Raw genomic sequence first — 24,660 nt, forward strand, 5'->3', positions numbered from 1 at the left:
AAATTTACCGATTTGCCCCCGAGGTGACAAAATTACCATTTCGCCCCTATACTCCAAATTATACTGGAATTAAATTTTTTCACTTCTAAACCTCAAATCATACTCCAATAAGTCAAATAGGGCCAAAAAAAAAAATCTTTTTTTTAAAATTTCCATTTTGTCCCCAAGTGGCAAATAACCATGTTGCCCCTAGATAATGAAAATTTCGGTTTGACTCCAAATTGATCCTCGAACTCCAAATCACCATTTTAAATCATTCTTGGACTGTGAAACTCTTAATTTCACCTTAAAATTCCTATTTGAACTAGTTCGAGGCTGAATCGACTTAATGGTACCATTAGGGGTAATATCGTCTTTTAACGATTTTTTGAACTTCCTAAATATGCAAACATTCTATTGAGCATGTAAATGACGTCGTAATTATTTTATAGAACAGGGTGTCATCTGAGCCACTCGCACTCTGTTATCCTTAGCATCCGAAGTTCTTACGGAGTCCACCACCTTGATCGTCCACCTCACCAAGTCGATTTTCGCTACCACCCAATGCCCACCCATATTGCAAAGTGCGAGGATGAAATCAACATCTTCCTATTTTTTCCCATATGTCGGCTTCTCACCCTCCACGTACGCCTGTAACTCATATGGAATTTTCATAGTCGACTAAGCACTTTTTGTTGGAAATGAGGTGTGTACATATGGATGGTGTCCTGTGAAGCATGTCTACATTAGCTTACACTTAATGCAATAAAAAACTTAGTATTTTTAGAATTGAAAAATTTTCAAATATACTTACAAAGAATATCGCGTCAACCACGCATGCACGGGTAATGTACAACTTCGACTTCGGCCCTATCATCTGCTTACAAAGTAAGCTGAGGCATGCGTCTATATGTTCACTAGTCATTTCTTCTTTAGGATCCTCTAATGTTGTGAAAAAGTTAGCCTCTTGATCCCCTAAGATCTCGATGTTACGCCTGCATATGTAACAGAATGAGTTTGAAAGCCGTGGTGGATTAATGTTTCATTAACAAAAGATATTTGCAATGTTATTTATGAGCTTACCTCGCGCACTCGTCTTTCTTAAAAGCTTTTTACGCTTCAATTGTTATGTTTTTTACATCCTGACGGCTCACTGAGGGGCCGATGTATGGGCTTGCCCTGTATTTGTTGGCCATTTTCACCTGTGCCCACTCAATTGGGTTTGAAATTTATGCTGCACGATGATGGACATCAAATGACTTTGGTGACGACAACCATGAGCTGCTGGCTTCAAAAGTGCTCTGAGGAAGATGGTCCCTTCCTGCTGCTGCCTCCACTAATGCATCGGCCTGAGGAAGATGCTCCCCTTCACCCATAACTGAGTGAAGGTTCCCCTCCCCTTCCGTAGATGCATTGATAACTGGATCAGCTTTAGGAATAGGGTCTCTGTCAGCACCAGCAACATCCTTGTGAATGTGCACACCAGGTTCATCATGGCGCCCATCATTAGCATCATCATGGTCCTCGCCAGCACCGTGATATGAAGGACCACCTTACAGAATCAGACAAATGGGAAAATCTGTTAGCTCATATAATACCACAAACCATAAACCGAGAACAAAAAATAGAACTATACCTACTAAGCATAAACGACTAATATATGAGCGAAGATAGAATAACGTACCTGTGATTTCAAGTCGTCTAGAATCTGAGCAATGACATGATCCTCAAATGTTTGCATCGCCAGAGTCAACGACTGAATTGAAGCCTTTAGCTCGACATGTATTTTTTATATCGGTGCATGATCCGTTGTAGTTGACGCTTCGTGACTACTCCGTCATTGACTCTTGTCGAATGGGTCAACTGCAATAACATATATTACTGTGTTATTCAATAATCATATATGAAATTGTTGACCATTACCTGTTAGAACTTAGTATCCTTACCGATGGCTCGTTACCATTTTGCGGTTGAGCAAGACCGATTGGTGGTTGAGGAGCTATGGTCGCCTCCCTCAATTGCAATAATAGAAATTAATGTGTTACTTGATAAACATATGTGAAAATGTTGAACACAAACTGTTAGAATCGATCTTACCGACGGGTCTTTAGCACTGTGCATCTGAGCAGGACCTCTTAATGGTTGAGGAGCTGTCGTCGTATGGTCCAACTGCAAACATAGATATGTTATTCGATAATCACATATGGAATTGTTGAACACAAACCGTTATAACCGTCCTTACCTGCTCCTTATTAGCATTGTGAGTATGAGGAAGACCTATCAGTGGTTGTGGATGTCAAGACCCAAATTCTGGGCCATGACAGATGTATGGGCCCAATGGACATAACCCATTAAGCCCAAGCAAGTCTATCTATATGACCCGTTCATTATTCCATCAAAAGTTGCTAAGTTATATTTCATAATTCCAATTCAAAATAATGCTAACCATTGCCATCTCATAGTGGCATTACCAATCAAATATACATATATTGTCTAAAACATATATCTTAATAATTTACATCGGGTTTGTCTATACACAACAAAAGGGATACTCAACTTCCAGTGGAAAGACTTGGGTGAAAATACAGCTATTGAATGCCGAGATACTTACAAAGGAGACGAATCTACGAGGACACCTCGACCTAGTTACCGATTGCCTCTTGATTTGAAAACATGAAGTTGAAAACAGTGAGTATAAACCTAGTGAGTGAACAAAAGAAGGGAACAAGCAATCGATAAGAGAAGTTAAGAAATCATAATGCACTTATTTTCAAAAACAATGCAATTTAGTTAAATTCTTATTAAAACCTATCATTTAAATTGGTTAATCACTTGATGATGAAGGATCCATACATAATAAAGAATTTGAAGAGTGAAAACTTTAATAGCATTCAAGCAAGTCAAGTGAAACGACAAGTCCTCGCTGCAGCGGAAAGGCTCAATTTATCCATACATAATAAAGAATTTTCGCTATAGCAAAATTTGAGCTCAATTTATTAGCTGGCCGAGGGTTTCTCACTGAAACCCCTCATTTCAAACTTAATTAAATAAATTCCTTAATGTTGGGAGTCCATGATCAACTATGGTGCTAAAGAAGTGGAAAATAGGGCAGCAACGAAACAAGGAAGCAAGCAAGACAGAATGTTTCTCGCTACAGCGAGAAGGTTCAGCAACTTTCTCGCTACAACAAGAATACATTCTCACTACAGTGAGAACTAGGCCAGTGTAACCTTCCAAACCCGAGAGTTTCTCGTTGCAACGAAAAATAGAGCAATTTAGTTAAAGGGGTCTTGTTACATCAAAAAGCCATATTCTTGTTGAATGAAAAGCATTTTGGGAGCAATTTACTGTCAACATGCAACACAATCACAAATATTTTCATAACTTTCTATAACACACACACACACACACACATATATATATATACATACATACATCATTATGCATACCCTCCCACCACACTCAACTCAATGCAATATCATCATCACGTGTGCATTCCTTACTCGCACACTTCAACATCATCATGTGTGCAGTCCCTACTCGCACACTCTAACACCATCATGTGTGCACTTCCTACTCGCACACTTCAACATCATCACACAACATTATTCATCAATGCACAACATATATTCATGTATATACATACCAACATAATTTAGGAGCACATGGATTCATCCTTTTACACATTTCACATTTTCACAACATCAAAACATTTTATCAAGGGCTTGTTCCCCAGCACACATTTTTAAAGAAAGGTTGGATAAAATCATTCAAATGTTTCATCCAAATACATTTACATTTCCCAAAGAAATTTTGAAAAGCAAGTTCTCTCACCGGTATTCTTTAAATCTTGACTCAACTCCAACTTCCTCTAATGGTCTAAATGGGGCGGTGGGGCTTCGTTGGAACCTATCATCACATTAGCATCACAATTAACTCAATTCACATAACTATAAATTCTAAAGGCTATCTCTTAACTAGCTTGCAAGTGCCATTAAATAGCTATCTATTTTCACTATCCTAATCACTCTAAAATGAATGAACAACCTCAACTACAAAACACTCACAAGTCTTATCACTAGCCATTCTCAACACTTAAAAATCAACTCTAATTTACTACTCACTTTGGCAGCTTTGTAATTGAAATTTTTTTCAAAAATTTTCAAGCTATTATAGAAGCTCTTTTTTTCTGTCTTTAAACACCTAGCTAGTAAGAGGAAGTATGGAAGTAAGACTTTTCAAGGGTTTTAAAGTGAGTGAAATAGCACAAAAGGTTCTATGAAAGGGTGCACAAAAGCATGAAAATTAGAGCTAGCTTGAGAGAAGTTATGTAGGTTTCAAAGCAAGCTTCCATGGAGGATGAAAGAAACATGAGATGGGAGGAAACAAAAGAAGAAGAAGTTGTTGGAGAAATGAAGAAGTGCTTGAAAAATGATATTTATAGCTAAAGCTTATCCAATCTCTACTTAAATTACGAAAATGCCCTTAACAAGTTGGCTTGTTCTCCTCCAATCCTTGGTGCAATCATTTTACTCTTTTGACACTAAGACAAAGTCCATAATAGTCTAGAAATACTCAGGTTCATGAAAACTTAAAAATTTTGACTAGAGATGGAAAATGACCATTTTGCCCATACCTTGGAAATCATCATTATTTCTATTTTTTTCATCATTTTATCCTTATTTTCATCATTCATTTATGCCTTAGGCCTACTTAGGCCTTAATAATGTTTGAAAGCATACTTCTAGGGGCTCACTAAAGAAATGTCGAAATTGCCCATGACCCGTGTTATCACGTCTACACCTAGTTACGAGCCTATAAGGGTCGATGTCTCACAGTGGAGCTATCGTCGAATGGTCCAACTGCAAATATAGATATGTTATTCGATAATCACATATGGAATTGTTGAACACAAACCTTTAGAATCGTCCTTACCAGCTCTTCACTACCATTGCCATGGTTGTCAGATTTCTCTATCAATTCAGGGACCGACAATTCATCGAATGAGAGCAGTGGTGGTGCGCCTCTGCTTCATGGAACTAGTGGCTCTTTTGTGCTTCAAGTTTCTCTTCTTTTCCTTCGCACTAAGCCCAGTTTGCTCGATCCTCCATGTGTGCTATTGATATGTATTGGTGGCCCTTAGATAACGGGACATCAATGTCCACAAAATAATCTTAACTAGCCTCATTCGAGGTGGGCTCCAAGGTCTCCACTGCCTATAACTACAAAATAGGGATTGTGATTAAATTTTAGGGAAAATTATTATACAAATTCATAGTAGAAATTAGTAGCTGTTCACTCACCTGCTGAGATGACTCCAACATCTCAATTGCCTTGTAGAAGTCTTTTGGCTTCTGGTTGCATTGCCATCTGCACATGCGTGGGTGGACGTCCTTTGGAGCAGAAAGGGCAACTAGCTTTCGCAAGGCCGAAATTGCCTCAATTGTCTAGAACTGCAAGTCAAATGTAATCATTATCAGACCGTAAATGATAAACGATTGCAACCATAAATTATTCTGTCAAAAGGAAAATGAAAAATGTTACATGACAGTACCTGTATCACTTGTGAGAATTCGTAAATGTTGTATCATAAACGATCTTTTTGCACGTTTGAGGAAGGCACTTCGAACCCTTTCAAAAGGTAGTCCAATGTCAACCTTCAAATGTAGTGACCCCATGGGAAGACATTCCAAGCATCGATGTCCTCCATTAACGATAAGAGTTAAGGCGTCACCCATCTATGGTAGTCTTGACCAAATAAAATGTTATTCGCGATCAAGATGAGTGCCATCTTGGTCGCGTTTCTCAGTCGCTCAAAGTTGTCCCCGCGAAACGTATCAAGCAAGGCCTGCAGCTTAACGCTCTGTTGCACGTTCCAGTATCGCACATGAATTCCATCTGCAACAACCTTGTACGGTTGTGTGAACATATCTGGCATTCGACCAAACTTCAGTAAGGTGATAAAGCAGAACTCCTGCTTTGATAAACGTGCTTTGCTTTTCCCAATGGCAAATTATAGCTCATGCTCCATTGAATCTGTCACAGTGATTCGACGGATCATGATGTTATGCAGGAGACCAGCGGAGAAGTAGCCTTGCGGATATACGTTCAATAGCATTCTGAAGCACGTACGCTTCATTGTACTCCCTTTTCTTTTGGAGGGTCTTGTTGATGTAATGTAGTTACGACCACTTACAGTGGGTGTTAATAGCGACATTGAACGCCCACTTTGTTGGCTCCATTAGTTTTTGATGATAATAAAACATTCCTATTTATTTGTGTCTAATACCTTTACTTAAGTGTGCAGGAAAATCAATATATGAAATTAATTAATTAACTCTTCAAAGAGTATATCAAAAGAAAAAGAAGGATAAAAATAACAAGATGCAACTGTCTAATAAGGAGGAAGATTATTGGTGAAACAAGGAAGAATGTTGGTTGACCAAGTTTCAAATTGGAGGAATGGCGGGCTAAAGAGTTTGAGAAACAAAATCAACTTAGTCGACCAAGTCAGTCGACTAACTGCTCTCTACCAGAATCTGTAACTTGAAATAGAACTAACTTAGTCAACCAAGTCAGTCGACTAAGAGCTCTTTGTCTACAATTTGAACCAGAGTACTACAAGATAGATTAACGACTAGAACTCATTCTCAACTGTTTTCAACGGACATAAAACTACCAAACTGCCATTGGAGTTGCGTCTCCAAGTATAAAAGGGTCTTTCAACAATGAGAAACAAGTTTTTAGAAGCCTTGAATGAGATTTGAGCTACAGAGAGTTGAAAAACCAGAAAATCTTCACTGCACTTGTCTGCACTTAAACGCCTGCTCTTTGCATTTGTATTTTGCACTCAATCTTGTACCAATAAGATCAACCAGTGATTATAGGTACTTTCTTTTACTACTCTTCTTGTATTCTTAGAGTGAGGAAGTCACTCTAAGGGATTATTCAAGCTTGGGATAGCTTGATTGTTGTAGGTTGTGGTTGAGCCTTGGAAAACCACTTTGGGTTTTAGTTGAGCCCGTGAAAAACCAGTGTAAAAGGTTTTGGTTGAGCCTTGAAAAGCCATTGTAAAGCTTGGTGAAAGCTTGTGAATTTCATCGGTTTTTAGTGGATTTGTGGGAAAATCCTTGGTTGGATAATCAAGGTAGTGGATGTAGGTCTTGGACCGAACCACTCTAAATTATTGTGCATCTTATACTCTGTTTTTATTTTCTTAAGTTTTGGAAATTAGTTTCCAATATTGTTAAGAGCTAAATTGTGCTATTCACCCCCCTCTAGCACATATTATAGGGACCAACACACTTCTCCCTCGGCACAATAAGCAAACTGTCAAGATCCTCATATTGTCTAGATTGCATCTGCAAAATATGGCACACATGCATGAGTGAGTTAACCCTTAATGTGGTAGCACGCCATGCATATAACGTAAAATGTGGTAACATGCCATACATATAACATAAAATGTGGTGACACGCTATGCATATAATGTAAAATGTTGTAACACGCCATGCATAAAACGTAAAATGTTGTAACACACCATGCATATAATGTATAATGTGGTAACACACCATGCATATAATGTAAAATGTGGTAACATGCCATGCATATAACGTAAAATATTGTAACACGCCATGCATATAACGTAAAATGTTGTGAAATGTTGTAACACACCATGCATATAACGTAAAATGTGTAACACGCCATGCGTATCAAGTCAAATGTTGTAACACGCCAACACTGATATGCCAATCACTATAATTACTGTGTCTTTACACGAACTGGCCTAAAATACCCATGGCGTGTGACACGCTAATCAGTGTAATTATTGACTCATTACACGAACTGTCCTAAAATAACCAATGTCGTGACACACTAAAACCCTCAAAAAGTAGTTTACCCACTATACGCCATATCTGTTGTAGTTCAAAACTTTGGTACGACCATAAAATCGAGAAGAAAACAGTTTAAACATAACAATTGAAAAAGATTGGAAAAACACGAACATATCACACAAACCCAGCAAAAAATCAACGAACAGAAAAAAGTTTTAAAAGTTTTATTTTTAGATTGACTGACTTCTTCACTGATAACCAACATTATTGTTGTGGTGTCGTCAAGCTTGCAAAGAAGAAAGTCGAACACTCTGATATCTTTGGGAATAAGGAATGAGGAATGAACCTCTTCACATAGATGTTTGCGATTTCTAGAAAATATTTAATTAAAATGAAATGGCCTCACAATTTTCTCTATAAATATTCATTTATTGAATTCATTCAATTGAAGTCTAATTGGTTTCCTCATTATTTGCCTGCTTTTTTTTTTCCTTTTTCAAACCATGTCGTGTCACCCATCAATTACCATGCCGTGTCACACACTCTAAACCTTGCTGTGTCACGGATCTCCATGGAGTCTAACAAACTCTGAACCCTGCAGTGTCACAAACTCCCTCCATGGCATATCACGAACTTTGAACGCTGGCGTGTAATAGATTCCCTCCATGGAGTGTCACAAACTTTGAACGCTGGCATGTCATAGATTCCCTCCATGGCGTGTCACGAACTTTGAACGCTGGTGTGCCACAAATTCCCTCCATGGTGTGTTACGAACTCTGAATGCTGACGTGTCATAGATTCCCTCAATGGTGTGTCACCAACTCTGAACTCTGGCGTGTCACAGATTTCCTCCATGTTGTGTCACAAACTCTAAACGCTGGCATGTCATAGCTGTGTCACACATTCCCACCATGGCGTGTCACAAACTCTAAAATCTGCCTTGTCACAGTCGTATCATACATTCCAGCCATGTCGTGTCATAAATTCTAAACCCTGTTGTGTCACAGTTGTGTCACACATTCCTAACATGCCATTTCACAAACTCTAAACCCTGCCCTACCACAACCGTCTCACATATGACCTGCTGTAGCACAACCATTTCGTGCTTTGGATTCACATCTTTCTCCTTTCGATTCACCATCGTAACAGGGATTTCTGGTTTCACATCATTCTCCAAGCTTTCGATTCATCACGATCGATTCCTTGTTCGGTTTAATATTACTCTTCTCCTATTATCTGAATGCCATGTCCCAAATCTCTGAAAAACCATCTCATGCAACATTATTTTGTTTTGCACAAGCTTCGTGAAAAAAAATGGATGTTTTGCATAAAATTAAATGTTCGCAAATTCTTTGCATATTTATTTTCCCATTTTTCGTTTGTTTGAGAGTGTGCGCCAACAAAGATAGCTCATTAAGGGCATTTTTGTCCCAAAATCTATTCTCGTGAGTAAAAACAGTTAAAATTATCTGGAGGCTTATTTACAAAAACACGTTATTTTTAAGGGCTAAAAAAAAAATTCCCCATTATATAATTATATATATATATTTACTGGCCGTGGGAAAGGGATTGATTTATAGTAGGGCGTCATAAACAAAGTGAACCCATGAGATTTTTTTAAGTATTTTCACATGAATTATTGTTAGGGAAAGAAACAAGAAGGTGCCATTAACTCATTTCTGACAATTTGTTTAATCATTAAATGTTTTTCTTTGTTTTGTTCAAATATAAATAAATAAAGATTAAAATAGTTGAATAGCACCTCATAATACAAAATTAAAACTTTTTTATATATCCTTATTTAAAAAGTTCTTTTCATAAAAATATTATCACCATAAAGTTCTAATATATTCTATTTTGGGGATAAGACATTTATTTACTTTTTGGTCGATATAGAAAATATTTACTGTGAAATGAACCATGAGAGGCCTAAGAACATGATGATCTTAATATTAAATTGAAAATGAGTCAAAAACCTAATCTAAGTTGTTCTTTTTTTAAGAAAAAATTTTGGGAGGAATATGGAATTTAATTTTTTTATTTAGAAATTGACTTAAATAAAGAATGATAACATATATGAGAAGCATGTCTTATCCATAAGTTGCAATGGAAAAGGAAATAGAGGGATATATTGAAAATTGTAAATAAAATTAATAGGAGTATATAAGTATCACTTGTTTCCAAGTTGTTTTTAGTTAAATATTTTTTATTTTGGAAAAGAAGATTAGTGTAAGTCGAATTTAACTCCTTAAGTAAAGAAATACATACACTTTTTGATCGGATTTAATTAATTAAATTTAGCTTAACAATAGTTGGCGTCTTAAGAGTGCAAACATCGTTAATAGAGATTGTGAAAAAACTAAAATACATTTTCTTTCTTTATTAATTTAAAAAATTATTACCCAAGAAAAGGGAGCATTAGCTAGTGCTCCCAAGGGAGGGGAGCACTTAGGGAGCTCAATCGAGGCTCCCCAGATAGGGAGCTTTTTTTTCTTTTTAAATTAATAAAAAATTAATAAAATTATATAATAGTAATTTTAAAAATTAATTAAGGGTAAAATTGCCTTTTTACTCTTGCCACATCATCAAATTGATGAAAACTCTAATGGTTGATTAATGCATAGACCTACGTATTGAGTGAAAATTTTTTTTTGAGGCAGAGTGTTTATTGTAAAAACTAATAGACTTCCGTATAATTTTAATCAAAACTTATGAATGTAAAGATATTTGAGTACTTTTCATAAATGGGCCTCAAGCATAAGGCGTTTTTGAGAATTACCCTCCTTATAATTTTAATTGTTTTGAGCCAAGAGAACAAAAAATTGAACAAAATAGTCCTTAATGAAATCGACCCATTCGCTAGGCTCCTTGCCTCAACCCGAAACCTATTAACGGGTCAAGTATGTCCTTTATATGGACCACAACTTTTCAATTTTTATCGAGAGACCGTACATATCCTCAAAAGCAAGTATGCAAAAGCATTCCTTGACAGTTAAACTTTTGAGCATTTTGGCAGTGGTAGGAGCCTTTTGGAGTGGTTATTATTTGCACAAAAGTAGTTCACATATTGAGCAGTGTGAGGAAGTTGATATTACGCTGAGAAAGGTATAATATTTTTTTATGATTTTTTTTAATTTTAAACCATGTGGAGGTTTTTGACAGAATGGTTATTGTTCATGTTTAGGGTTAAGGTTTTTGAGCATAAACCTATACATATTGCACGTTCATATTGATATTTTTGTTATTTGAAATTTTTGAATATAAACATGAAGGTGGTATTGTTGGTGTTGCTGGGGTGGAAAGGTGACCGGCCATGCGTGACTGGTTGATATGTATGTGTTAGGAATTTGGTTAAGGGTTTAGATATTGGGTGAGTGAGGGCGTGCTTAGGTGGTTGGCACCTTTTGCATGAGTGGATTTTGGCATGGGGTCACGTTGGGGTTGCGTGATTGAAAAAGGGTTTAACTTAGTGTGACTGATTGATAGGTTATTGCATGAATATTGTTCAGGCATGGCATCAGTTAGTGTGTGCGTGATTCGATTAGTTGTTCTTAGAATTGCGTGACTTGTTTATAAATCATTGCGTGATTTAATGTTAGTAATTACGTGACTAATTGATTAGGCATTGCGTGATTATTATTGTAGGAAATTGCACAAGTGTCATAACTGCATGAAATTTATCTGCATGGGTTCATTCTATATTATTTTGGGTCAACTGTATTGCTTTAATGTGTATATGTTGATTTACTTAATAATCCATGCTCCACACTCAGATTAATTATTCTGTTTCAGGGATGTCTAAAAATAGTTAAAAATATTGTTAGGGTTATTTTTTGAGTGATCTTATGAGGACGGCTATTTCTAAAAAATTCCTCTAATTTTTTTGTTAATCTACAATGATGGTATTGACATGATTAAAATGGGAATGTTATCTGTTTTGTGTTGCAGATGGCCAACACAAGAATAGAGCAGGAAAACGTGGAGTCCTTGCTTTGTGTGTCGAGGCACTTGTGGGGGTTCAATGCAGGCATTAACATCCACTGTAAATGGTCGCATCTGCACGTGATACGTGAGATGTTGTGTCAAATGAACGAGCTGGAAAACTTTAGGAGAACATGCTTTGGGCACATGATGGATGTCAAAGAAGACAAGAGTTTATTCTGCGTCAGTCTAGTGCACAATCTAATGCTGCGCAGAATCAACGAACCTGACGCCACGGAGGCAGAGTTATGGTTCGCAATAGGGAAAACGAAGTCCAGCTTTTCTAAGAGGGAGTTATGTTTGGTGACGGGACTGAAGTTTGGTCCCTTACCGGCCCTCATTGTCAATCGACACGAGGCCCTTCTTGGAGGAATTCACCTAAGATATTAAGGATTGGGGAAGGAGGTGAAGATCTAACAGGTTTTAAATACGTTCAAGGGAGGGCAGTTTCAGCAGGAGGGAGACGCGAGCAAGATGGCCCTTGTCTTGATTGCGACCAATGTTTTATTCGGTCAAGACTATAGACGATTTATGGTTCCATGGTTATTGTCGCTGGTAGAGAATATCGACGAGTGGAATGCATTCCCATGGGGCACATATGTGTGGAGTCTGACTATGGATTACTTACTGAGGGGTTTCGAACCTCTTACTGTGTGCGAAGTAGAGAATAAGCGCTACCACTTTTACTGATTCATATGGACGTTTCAGGTAGTCTGCCATAGCCTAATGTTTATCATTATCATTATTCTTTTCACATAAAAATTTATGAGGTGACTAAAAATGTTACACAATTGATGTGCAGTTTTGGGCGTTGGAAGCAATATCTAAAATCAGAAGCTTGTTCGGAAGATAGCGGCAGTTCGGACAGGTTTGGCCAAGAATGCTTAAATGGCAATGTGACGAGAGGCCTTCAAGCTTCCACGCCAATATTGTAAGTTTGGAGAGAGAGGGCAAGGTGAGTAAAGAAACCATATTTTTTTATTTTATTAATTTTTATTTTTATTCTCATAAGGTAGCAAGGGTTATACCTAATGGCAATGTATGTTTTGGTGCAGTTGTGGGCAGTGAGGACGTTGGAGCCAACGGCAGAAGAGATGTTGACCGCATACTAGCGGACATTGAGGTCAATATCTCCGAGGGGCAGTAATACATTCCATTATAAAAGTTGAAGGGTCGGCCAAAATTCGGTCCCCAGCAAAGAAGCAAAATAATGGACCGCAAAGGGAAAAGTCTAGTACGACAAGCTGTTAAGCAGAGACGCACCACGGATGAGGAGGTCCATTTCGAGCGAGGTGCTGCTGAGGCACCTCATTCTCCTATTGCAGCTCTTCATAGTGCATCTCCTGCTGCTCATCATGCTGTTCCTCCTGCTGCCTCGCCTCCTACTTTGGGTGCTGCCCCTCATGCTGAGTTACGCAACTGGGCGTTGAGTCCGCAAATGACTACGAGCATTATGGGAGAGCTGCAAAAGATGCAGACATAGTGGAAGAAAGACCTCCAGTCATTGCAGACAAATATACAGATGCAGATGCAGTCAATGCAGTTGGAGATCCAACAATCAATGCAGTTGGAGATCCAGCGAGCGATGTAGATGTAGTCATCAGTCACTGCATGAGCATATCCAGCACTCACTGCAAAGGTTGGAGGATCAGATTGTCAATCGGCTGATCAACTGTTTTGAGGTTTGAGGTTTTATGTTATTCATCGCGTGAGTTATAACATGTACGATGTATACACTGTTCTAATGTGTTTGATTTTTTTGATCATTTAGGGTCGAAGCTCACCTCCCGGTAGCCCGATTGAACATCATCTTGCGCTTATCCCATCTTCAGTAGAGGTAGCCCAGCATTCTCAGCCCACACCTTATCCCGAAGCTCTACCTCTTCCGTCTGAGGTTGAAGAGGTACCTCATCCTACGAGTAGTGGAACTACCACTTCCGTGTGTCCTACTCCTATCCCAACTCCAGCAGAGGACCCCTTGCATGGTGAGATCAGACCTTCTGCTTAGGCTCCACCTCGACTTGAGCTCGAAGATGCACGTGTGATCTTGGCCAGCAAATACCTACGAAGCCACTACGTTAACCCACTATTAGTCCAGTGTAAAGCGAAGGACGATTTGAAGGACAGATATGAGTCCTTCCTGAAAAACGACCAAGCCAGGTAAAATGAAAATAGTAGATCATATTAGGGTTAACGGTTCTAGGATATTTATTAAATAGTCCGCAATACTATAATTTTAATATAACTCTATTTTAAATTTGCATGGTTGACATTCTGGGCATCGAAGGGCAGGAGGGCTTTCATTTTTTTCGAAGATTAGAGATGCTAACAGAGCTGATGGACACCCAACAGATTGATGCATGCATCAGTGTGTTGTGTAAGCAGGCGAGCGAGCACCATCCACAACACTACAAGCAGAGAATATTGATCATTGACACCACATTCTATGTAAGTATATTATATTTTACTGAGTTGTAATTATTCAAATGTATGGGGTTTAGGGTTACTTAATTGCATCTAACTATTGTGCATAACGTAATTGACAGCTTATTTTGCTCCAACTGAGTGAAGAAATGCAGCCTTCCCCCACCAAGAAGACATTCAAGCAGAGTGAGGCGGTTATGCCAAATGATCTACTTGAGTATGGAAAGGGTGGGAGACCTTCGTGGGGTTTGCCATGGCATGAGGTTGACGTAATTCTCGTACCGTGCTTTTTCAATGGCCACTAAGTGGTAGTGCACGTTAACTTGTTGAAATAGACTATGATGTTAGTGGACTCATCGTATGGTCGAAAAGAAGCACTAAATTTCGGCTTGCGTGATAAACAGATGAGTCCACTAACATCATTGTTTCCCATTATATGCCATTGGGCGGGGTACTTTGTCAGCTCGTGTCGTTAAAAGCAAGGTTTAACGTCAATGAAATATAGGTTAAATGAGAAGACCTTAATACAGTAAGATTTGCACAGTTGCGGGGATTGGGTTATAGCCTCGTTACAGTGGTTGATCGGCTCGGAGGATCAGACGCTGAAGGGAAACGACATAGAGGGTATTCGAACAAAGTTTTCCCTTGAGATTTTTGCCAATAGCTCAAGTTGTTAAAATTTTTAATTTGTTTATTCTTTTTCATTCTATAATTAACATTAACATTATTCTGTATCATTTCCATTTTATTCTTTGTTGTATCATTTACATATTATTCTTTGTATTCATTCATGTGATAAGCATACGGGTCCAATAAGAACAACATTATTTTTTTCTTATTCATTTCGTAAAGTTTGTTAGTATTTTACACCATTTACATGACAGCGTTCATTCGTTTGCATATGCCAACCCCCCTTCGCTTATTTACTTTATAGCCTATATGACATGTTGATTTGCATTGCGTGACATAGGGTTGTAAGCAGTTGCTATTGAATTACGTGAATGGTGTGGATGGAATCGCGTCACCAGTTGATATTGATTAGTGGGAGTATTTGTTATGGAGTCACGCGAGTAAAAAATTTTTAATCATGTCAATAGTTAATGTGGAATCGCGTCACTAATCCACTTGGAGTTGTGTGAGTAGTAAATATGGATCGCGTGAACCGTTAAGATTTAGAATCGCGTGAGTATTTGATATTGACTCCCATTTAGTAGTAAATATGGAGTGGCGTTACTAGTTAATATGGAAGCGCGTGACATGACTTTTCTGTGAAATCGCGTCACTAGTTTATATTGACTCACGTGAGTAATATATGTGGAGTGGCGTTACTAGTTATTATGGAATGGCATGAGTATTTATTCTAAAATCGCGTGAGTAGAAAAATGGAGTCGCGTGACTAGATATTATGGAATTGCGTTACCATTTGATATGGAGTCGCGTGAGTAGTATATATGGAGTGACGTTACGAATTCTTATTGAATCGCGTGACTAGTTGAGCTTGCAATGCGTGACTAATTGCGCTTGCATTGCGTGACTCACCTATTTTGTGTCTTGTTCTTCGAATAAGGGTAAGCCAATTATCATCGACAATATCAAACCATAACCCAGCCGCAAGCACCATCATAACAAAATATCGAGTTGAACACCCTAAACTCTCAACCAGATAAAAGTTAAAGCACATGTTAAGGGGATTTAAAGAAGATGCGACCATTGCTTAAGACAGTGCAGGACAGTTAAGCTTTAGTGGTTCAACTTCTATTCACCCTTAAACTAAGTTTGGAACGGTTAGAAGATGAAACGGCAACTATCGACAGATATTGGGAAGACTGGAATATGAATGAAATGGTGGAAGTTATCTTATGCCCTTTATGTTTTTTGATTGCAATGGTCAACATTAAGAACAACTATTACTATTATTATACATCATTTTTTGGGCAAAAATATGAAGTAGGATGCCAAAATCAATCACGCAAATATTATTAAATTAAATATTTTGTGCTTTATTTAATGGTTTACAATGAAAAACAAATTATGAAGGAGTACAATGAATTTGATGATCCAACAAATGGGCTAAGTACTCTAACTGGAATTTTATGATTCAACTATGCAATTGCATTTTTGTACATAAGGGGAACTGTAGTCAACTATAGGATAAATATCTAATTTTTTTCAGTACTTTCTCCTCACTTCCAACAGCTTCTTCTTCGTCTTATTCCCATCCTTCTATTTCAGTAAACGTTTAGTTGTTCTGGACCTGCCTGTGTATCGATAGCTGCTTTGAAAGTGGATGGAACTTGTATGAAAGAGCAAACTAAACTGTCTAGTTGGGGAATGAAAAGTAAGATACACAAGATGTCCATACAGAAGAGAAAACCTTCAAGTCCCATGTTCAGTTGTTTTGGACCTCCATTCTTCCCCAACTAGTTCCAGCGGCCCCACCATTGGACTTGAAGGTTTTCTCTTCCATATGGACATATTGTGTATCTTACTTTTCATTCCTCAACTAGACAGTTTAGTTTGCTCTTTCATACAAGTTCCATCCACTTACAGAGACACATCTTGTGTTTTAGATTTGCTTTTCTACTGGAATATGTGCAACTAGTCCCTCAAACTCAAAGACACCTCCTCCTCTTTGGAAGCTGCCTCTTTCTCCTTCTCGACTTTTGGATCTCTAGAGGTCATTTTTCAATTATCTGAGATTGATTAAGATAATTGAATTTGATTCAAATGGTTAATGGTTCCCTTTATTTATAGGCATGAATGCTGACTCTTTATTTTCTACAACCATATCAATGCAATGAAGGGGGGCTGAATTGGTTATTAAGTACCTGTTCGGCCTGCCCTTTCATCTTATCTACCTCTTAAAAGCAAAAGCCAGGCCAAACATCATTCGTTTGCATATGCTAACCCCCATTTGCTTCTTTACTTTATAGCCTATATGACATGTTGAATTGCATTGCGTGACATAGGGTTTTAAGAAGTTGCTATTGAATGGCGCGAATGGTGTGGATGGAATCGCATCACCAGTTGATATTGATTCGCAGGAGTATTTGTTATGGAGTCACGCAAGTACTAAATTTTGAATCACGTCAGTTGTTAATATGGAATCGCATTACTAATCCACTTAGAATCGTGTGAGTAGTAAATATGGATCACGTGAACCGTTAAGATTTAGAATCGTGTGAGTATTTGATATTGACTCTCGTTAGTAGTAAATATGGAGTGGCGTTACTAGTTAATATGAAAATGCGTGACATGACTTTTTTGTAGAATCGCGTGACGAGTTGATATTGACTCGCATGAGTAATATATATGGAGTGGCGTTACTAGTTATTATGGAATGGCATGGGTATTTATTCTAAAATCGTGTGAGTAGACAAATGAAGTCTCGTGACTGGATATTATGGAATTACATTACTAGTTGATATGGAGTCGCATGAGTAGTATATATGGAGTGGTGTTATTAATTCTTATTGAATTGCGTGACTAGATGATATGGGATCGCGTGACTAGTTGATCTTGCATCGTGTGACTCACCTATTTTGTGTCATGTTCTTCGAATAAGGGTAAGCCAATTATCATCGACAATATCAAACCATAACTCAACCCCAAGCACCATCATAACAAAATATCGAGTTAAAGAAAACAAAATACCACAAGTGAATTATGAAATACAAACTACAGTATCCATAATCCAGTTAACCCACAACTTTCAAATATGAATGTTCATCTCGTATGGTTGACTCAACTAGAACCAATGACAACTGACTTCCTTTTTCTCTGAGGTTAATGTAGGAGAAACTCATCTGAGGACAGTCAATTCTGTCTCGTTTCTGCTGCCCGAACAGCTGTATCTGTTCTTTGCATTAGAAGAATTTCAACATTCTGTATCCTCAATTCCAATGCCTGCATTGTAGCAGTTTAATTACTGAGTTTCTCATCAATCCTTAGAAGCATATTATACATCACATAATTGGAAACAAGAACTCTAGACGGTTGTTTGGATGGAGTATCATGGGCAGCATGAACTGGGCTGCCTTCGACAGAGTTCAATGGCTCATCAAGACTTAAATCATATCCCCTTTTCACGAGCCATCAAAACGAGAGATTAAGAGGTCTGCGACTGTTCCAATTAGCTAGATACCTATTGCTCCATAACCCTTTCTTCTTAACTAGAGCCGATATGATGTTCCTGTATGGAAGGGTTGTCTCTTCCAGCATGGCAACTTTTCTCATTCTCATGATCATATATTCTGCAATATTCACGCCAAACTGGTTTCCAATTGTTTCCATCATCCACAGATCCTCAGCGCTAACATGTCTTAAATGACTGATCCTTCCCTGTAATGTGGAAGCCAGAAAATTATGTACCAGCCTATCTGGTGCAGAATTCAAATGAAGAGCAGAACATGAATTTGTGGTGTATGGTTCTCTTCTACTTGTCACTTGGGCGCACATGCGGGATGGGTCCTATAATGGTGGAGGTCTGTATTGTCCGTGTTTATACTCCGTTTTCAAGAGCTTCCCAATATCAAAGGGAGTCATTGTAAACTCTATTCCTCCCAAAAACACGTTCAAAACAAATGGGTCAAAATCTCTAGGATTTTCAAATTCATTTTCACTCCAGCGAATGCTGGAGTAAAATTTCCTAACAAGAGTCGGGCTATAATCAAAATATGGAAAGGTACTTAAACCCTTAAGTTTACCCATATCGAAAAATGAAGATATGTCACCCTCAAGGTATATGTTTTCCTTTAAGCTTTCCCAATCTACCACTTTCCCGCACGATATCATGGCATTCTCTATTACCCAATACCTACCACCATGTGATATATCCCTAAACCGTAAGGGAGAGCACATATCATTACTTGGTTCAATTGAAAAACCAATTGATGCGGCAGGCAGTTGAAGATCTAGTTTCCATTTCTTCCTTGATCGTAGGCTAGAGTATTCATCATCACCCATACTTTGGTCGCCATTGTCATGGATATTGGGTTTACTCGAAGATGCGACCATTGCTTAAGACAGTGCAGGACGGTTCAACTTCCCTTCACCCTTAAACTAAGTTTAGAACAGTTGGAAGATGAAATTGCAGCTATCGATAGATATTGGGAAGACTAGAATATGAAAGAAACAGTTGGAAGCTATCTTATGCCCTTTATGTTTTTTGATTACAACGGTCTACATTAAGAACAACTATTACTATTATTATACATCATTTTTTAGGCAAAAATATGAAACAGGATGCCTAATCAATCACTCAAATATTATTAAATTAAATATTTTGTGCTTTATTTAATGGTTTACAATGAAATACAAATTATTAAGAAGTACAATGAAATTGATGATCCAACAAATGGGCTAAGTACTGTAATTGGAATCTGATGATCCAAATATGCAATGGTATTTTCATAAATAATGGGAACTGTAGTCAACTATAGGATAAATATCTAATTTTTTCCAACACTTTCTCCTTACTTCCAACAACTTTTTCTTTTTCTTCCCATCTTTCTTCCTCAATAAATGTTTTCCATATTGCATGGAAACCATCCCTTGAAACATCCATAACTTTCTCAAAGTAACTTCAATTCTCATGCTTTGGTACACTTTTTCAAACCTCCATAACTAGCATAAGGCCTTTCTCTTCCATATGGACATCTTGTGTATCTTACTTTTCATTCAAACTCAAGTTGAAATAGTATTATTCAATGCAAATATCAATGGCCACTTTGAAACAATCCCTAACAACTGACGTTTGAAGGGCCACTATCTTCATATACGACACCCATAATGTTATAAGAGTTTGTAGTCCGCATTGGACAGCGGTTTTGTGTGTGCTTGAGTTGTCTGCAAATTGCATATGCCTTGGGTAGATGTTGTCGAGCCGTCGGTTGAGCAGATGATGTTTCCCTGTTTCTCGATGGAGCTGCAAATGAAGTCTGTTAATTTTGTCTATTATGACCATAGCTCTTGCATTGTGAACATCTATGTCGTCCGCTGCCTTCCCCAACTGATGGAATCCTTTTCTTCCTAGGTCTTCCCATTTGACCTCACCAACTTGGTGGCAAAATGACAATTTGTTGAACATCATCGGGGATGTCCCACTCACTAGGATGCCCAACTGGGCGAATAGGAACCGCATATCCCTCTACCCAAGATCGAGTCTTGTAATTATCCGAGCAGAATTCGATGGCTGCACGTTGTACTTACTGCCAAAAAAATGAAATCGCAGTTGGCGAACAATGTAAAAATTCAATTTATTATGCACAATATAACAAAACATGATTGCTCATACCTTATTGCTGCCATGGCATGCGTGTAGGGGAGTAGATTGGACTGGAATTCACCGCATGAACACTCCTTGGTGGAGAAGTTCACCACGCTGTCCTTACTCCCGCTTATAACTTGAAACTTTACTCAATCGATTGCTTGTATGAAAAAGTGACATGCTTCATTGAACTGTCTGTTCAACAGATCGATAGCCCAAGGGCTGAGGGGTGTGGTCAAATTCAATGCCTCATTGTGCCGGTCATGGAACCAACATTGAAACATGCCTCTGATGCACTCGATTAACACCGTTATTGGCATTTTTCTTGCATGCCTTAGGTAGGAGTTAATACACTTCGCAGTGTTGGAGGTCATTAGCTTGTATCACCTTACTGGTGACCGTGCACGTGCCCATCTCTCAGGGCCTAATCTCATAAGGCTGTCATAAGCAGGTTTGCAAAGTTGTTTCAGCTGATTCATATGTTTGTGAAAATCGGCAACCCAATAGCAGTTGGCGGCCATGGTGAAAATTGCTGCAACATCTTCGCGCTTGAACCTGTTTTTAACGTTTTTCCCTAAGTGGTAATTGCATAGACCATGATGAGCGTCCTTGAACACTTTCTCAACTGCATTCTTAATGCCAAGATGCTGATCAGAAATGAACATTGCATTTTTAGGACAACTAATCACACGACGCAATTGGTTAAGAAACCACGACCAAGACTCTTCGTCTTCGACGTGGCCAATGCCAAATGCAAATGGATATATCTGCTCATTTGCATCTTTGCATACCGCCACAAATAGAATACCCTTGAATTTTCCTTTCAGATGTGTGACATTGATAGCGACTACAGGCCGTATTACAACACTGAACCCCTGAATACATGACCCGAACGCCCAGAAACAATATTTGAATTGTTGTTCCCTATCAGTAGTGACACACGTGACAGTACCGGGATTTTCAAGTTCCAAAATATGGAAATACGAGGGGAAGAGTTGGAATGACTCTTCCGGCAGACTGAACACAAGACTTTTCGCATACTCCTTTGCTTTCCAGGTCTTACCATATAGGCATTGCAATCTCCACTTGCGATTCATCTCTTCCATTATTTCCTTTGGTCTTAATGGGGTTACACAATTTCCTTGCACCCTGCTGGAGATAAGCTCACCAATTACCTTTGCGCTCACAGTTCGGTACCCACATTGCAAACCATCGATAGTACAAGTGTGTACCTTCTACAACGTTTGAAGTTGCCAATATTCTCCTTCAGGCAACTTCATTGCACCCAAAGCAAACTTGCATGCCTTATATTTACAACCAACCTCAAAACAAACGTGACATGACTTTTTAACTCAAACTCAAAATGCTTTTTTAGCACCAACATGCTCAAAGCTCGTTTCAATTCAGCCTTCGATGGAAACACTTTTTCGTGATATAAGTGGTTGTCCATTGATCTAGATTCCTCACTCCCAACTGTTTGGAAGGATATCATATCTAGCCAAGGAATAATCCATTGACGAGATACCCTTGTATTTACCCTCTCTTAATCACTGTCATCAGGTGAACGAATGCCGTTCTCAAGTGTGATGGTGTTTTCGTAAATAGGGTCAGCACCCTCAATATCTTCTAATTCAACGATTCTGCCATGGTGGTCCAACTCAACCTCTTCTAACACAACAGTTGTGGTATGACTTGTACCGCCATCTGCATGATTGCAATCAAGAATATCGGTCTGCTCAACCCTGTCATCCTCTGAACGGTCTTCATGTCCGTCAACATAATCATCTTCATAGTTATCGTGCAACTCATCGTTCCGATCCGCCGTGTCATCCTCTTCAACATCATCTTCAATCTGATCAAATGCATCATCATCACTCACAACCATCACAGTGTCGTTTGCTAATGACAGTGGACCCAATGCATTTTCGAGCGACAGTTGTGTTTGTTTCAAAGTACCAAGTATTTCGTTCGATGCACATTCCGTTCGGAATTGTGCAGACATCATTTGCAGACACCTTATGTGTCCGTCGGGCTACTGAAACTCATGAGGATACATTAAACGTGATTGCCATAGTTGTTTGTTAGGAAATGCATGGTGTGGTATGTCAGAATAATTAACATTCTGTTCTTGGTGATTACTATGTTGGATACAGTGCTCATGTGGAATATCGTTTGCATTTCCTGCCTTAACTGTCACAAACACAACAAATGCCCTCTCATCTCGCAAAATACTTGCTACATCTTCATCATCCCTAATAACTGCGCCCGAAACCCCTATGGCATGGCTGAGTGATTCATGTAGCTTGATTTAATTATTATGTGAGTTGACCAAAACAACTTCTTCAACCAGCTTCACTAGTCCCGAAAATGACAAATCACTCTCAACACCCCTCACTCGTGTCTCATCACCCTTGTAAGTGTCATCGATCCAATGACCACCATATGTAATCATAAGCTTCACATTTGGCAGGCCGCTTAAATTTAACAGAAAATAAGTGTCACGATCAGTTAATTTATCAAAAATAGCCTCTCAATGCATAAAAACCACTTATGCAATGCCTAAGTCACATTTGACCGGTCGCAAAAATTTAATAGAAATTAAGTGTCGCAATGTCTAATACACATTAATGCAATGCCAAATAACTAGTGAACAAATGCCCCTAAACAAGAGGCGAATTGCACAAGTCACGCGCCACCGCTCTCGCAATATATAACAATATGTCATGTAATATATAAAAACTAGTAATGCAATCCTAAAAAACTACTGAACAAAAGCCTCAAAACAACACATGAATTGCACAAGTCACGTGCCACCACTCTCGCAATACATAACAACAGGTCACGCAATATATAAAAACCAGTCACACAAGCTAAAAAACTACTGAACAAAAGCCTCTAAACAACACATGAATTGCAAAAGTCACGTGCCACCACTCACACTACAATAGGTAACGCAATATATAAAAACCAATCATGCAAGCCAAAAAAACTACTGAACAAAAGCCTCAAAACAACACATGAATTGCACAAGTCATGCGCCGCCACTCTCGCTACAACAGGTAACGCAATATATAAAAACCAGTCACGCACTGCCTAAAAAACTATTGAACAAAAGCCTCAAAACAACACATGAATTGCACAAGTTAGTCATGCACTGCCAAGCTCGCAACACCTAAGAATAAGTCACTCAATGAATAATAAGCCTCTAAACAAGAGGTAAATTGCACAAGTCACGAACCACCAGTCTCGCAATACCTAATAATAAGTCAATCGATGCCTAATATCCACTGACATTATGCCAACTTAAACAGTCACGTATTGGCCCAACGTCACGTAATACATAACAACACGTCACCATAGGTACTCTATTCCATATACATACAAACCACTCACGTAATGTCTCAACAGAAGATATGCATTGTACAATTCATGCACCGCGTATAACCCACTCTCCCAATACCTAATAATAGGTCACCCAATGCCTAACATCCACTCACGAAGTTATTCTGCATAATATAACTTAAATGATGAAAATAACTCAACAAAATATGTGCTCAATAAAAATAAAAATTGCTATAAATTTTATTCAAATTTTATTAAAAAGACCCCTCTGAAAATACAAGGAGATGACACAAAAAAAAATGAACCGTAGTTCATTTCTTCATAAGTTCATCTACTTTGAACTCTATCTCGGCGAGAATCTTTTCGTTGCTCAAGATGGCAGCCTCCAGGTCAAAAGTCCTTTGCATTTGGTTGTCGATGAGGACTTGCATCTCCTGTTGGAATATGTGCAACTGGTCCCTCACACTCAAAGGCACCTCCTCCTCTTCGGAGGCTGCCTCTTTCCCCTTCTCGACTCTTGGATCTTTGGAGGTCATTTTTTAATTATCTGAGATTGATTAAGATAATTGAATTTAATTCAAATGGTTAATGGTTCCCTTTATTTATAGGCATGAAAGCTGACTCTTCGTTTTCTACAGCCATATCCATGCAATGAAAGGGGGTGAATTGGTTATTAAGTACCTGTTCGGACTGCCCTTTCATCTTATCTACCTCTTAAAAGCAAAAGCCAAGCCAAACATCATTTTTTAAGAAATTCTTAATAAAAAGCAACTTAAAGGTTTTCTCTCTTTTTCACTAATCAAAAAGGATTTTAATGTTACCTATTTTCTC

The 24,660-nt window shown here is 38.4% G+C and overlaps 2 protein-coding genes across 2 annotated transcripts; one reads left to right on the top strand and one right to left on the bottom strand.

Annotated features, from left to right (window-relative positions):
* Positions 13,006–13,803, top strand: LOC108662787 (classical arabinogalactan protein 9-like). Its single transcript, XM_018124367.1, has 3 exons — positions 13,006–13,225; positions 13,273–13,388; positions 13,567–13,803. Exons 1-3 carry the CDS (start codon positions 13,006–13,008, stop codon positions 13,801–13,803), a joined length of 573 nt encoding a protein of 190 aa, XP_017979856.1.
* Positions 20,871–21,593, bottom strand: LOC108662788. Its single transcript, XM_018124368.1, has one exon. The coding sequence runs from the start codon at positions 21,591–21,593 to the stop codon at positions 20,871–20,873; it is 723 nt and encodes a 240-aa protein (XP_017979857.1).

Source organism: Theobroma cacao, chromosome 7, assembly GCF_000208745.1.
Source record: "Theobroma cacao cultivar B97-61/B2 chromosome 7, Criollo_cocoa_genome_V2, whole genome shotgun sequence".
Lineage (NCBI taxonomy): Eukaryota > Viridiplantae > Streptophyta > Magnoliopsida > Malvales > Malvaceae > Theobroma > Theobroma cacao.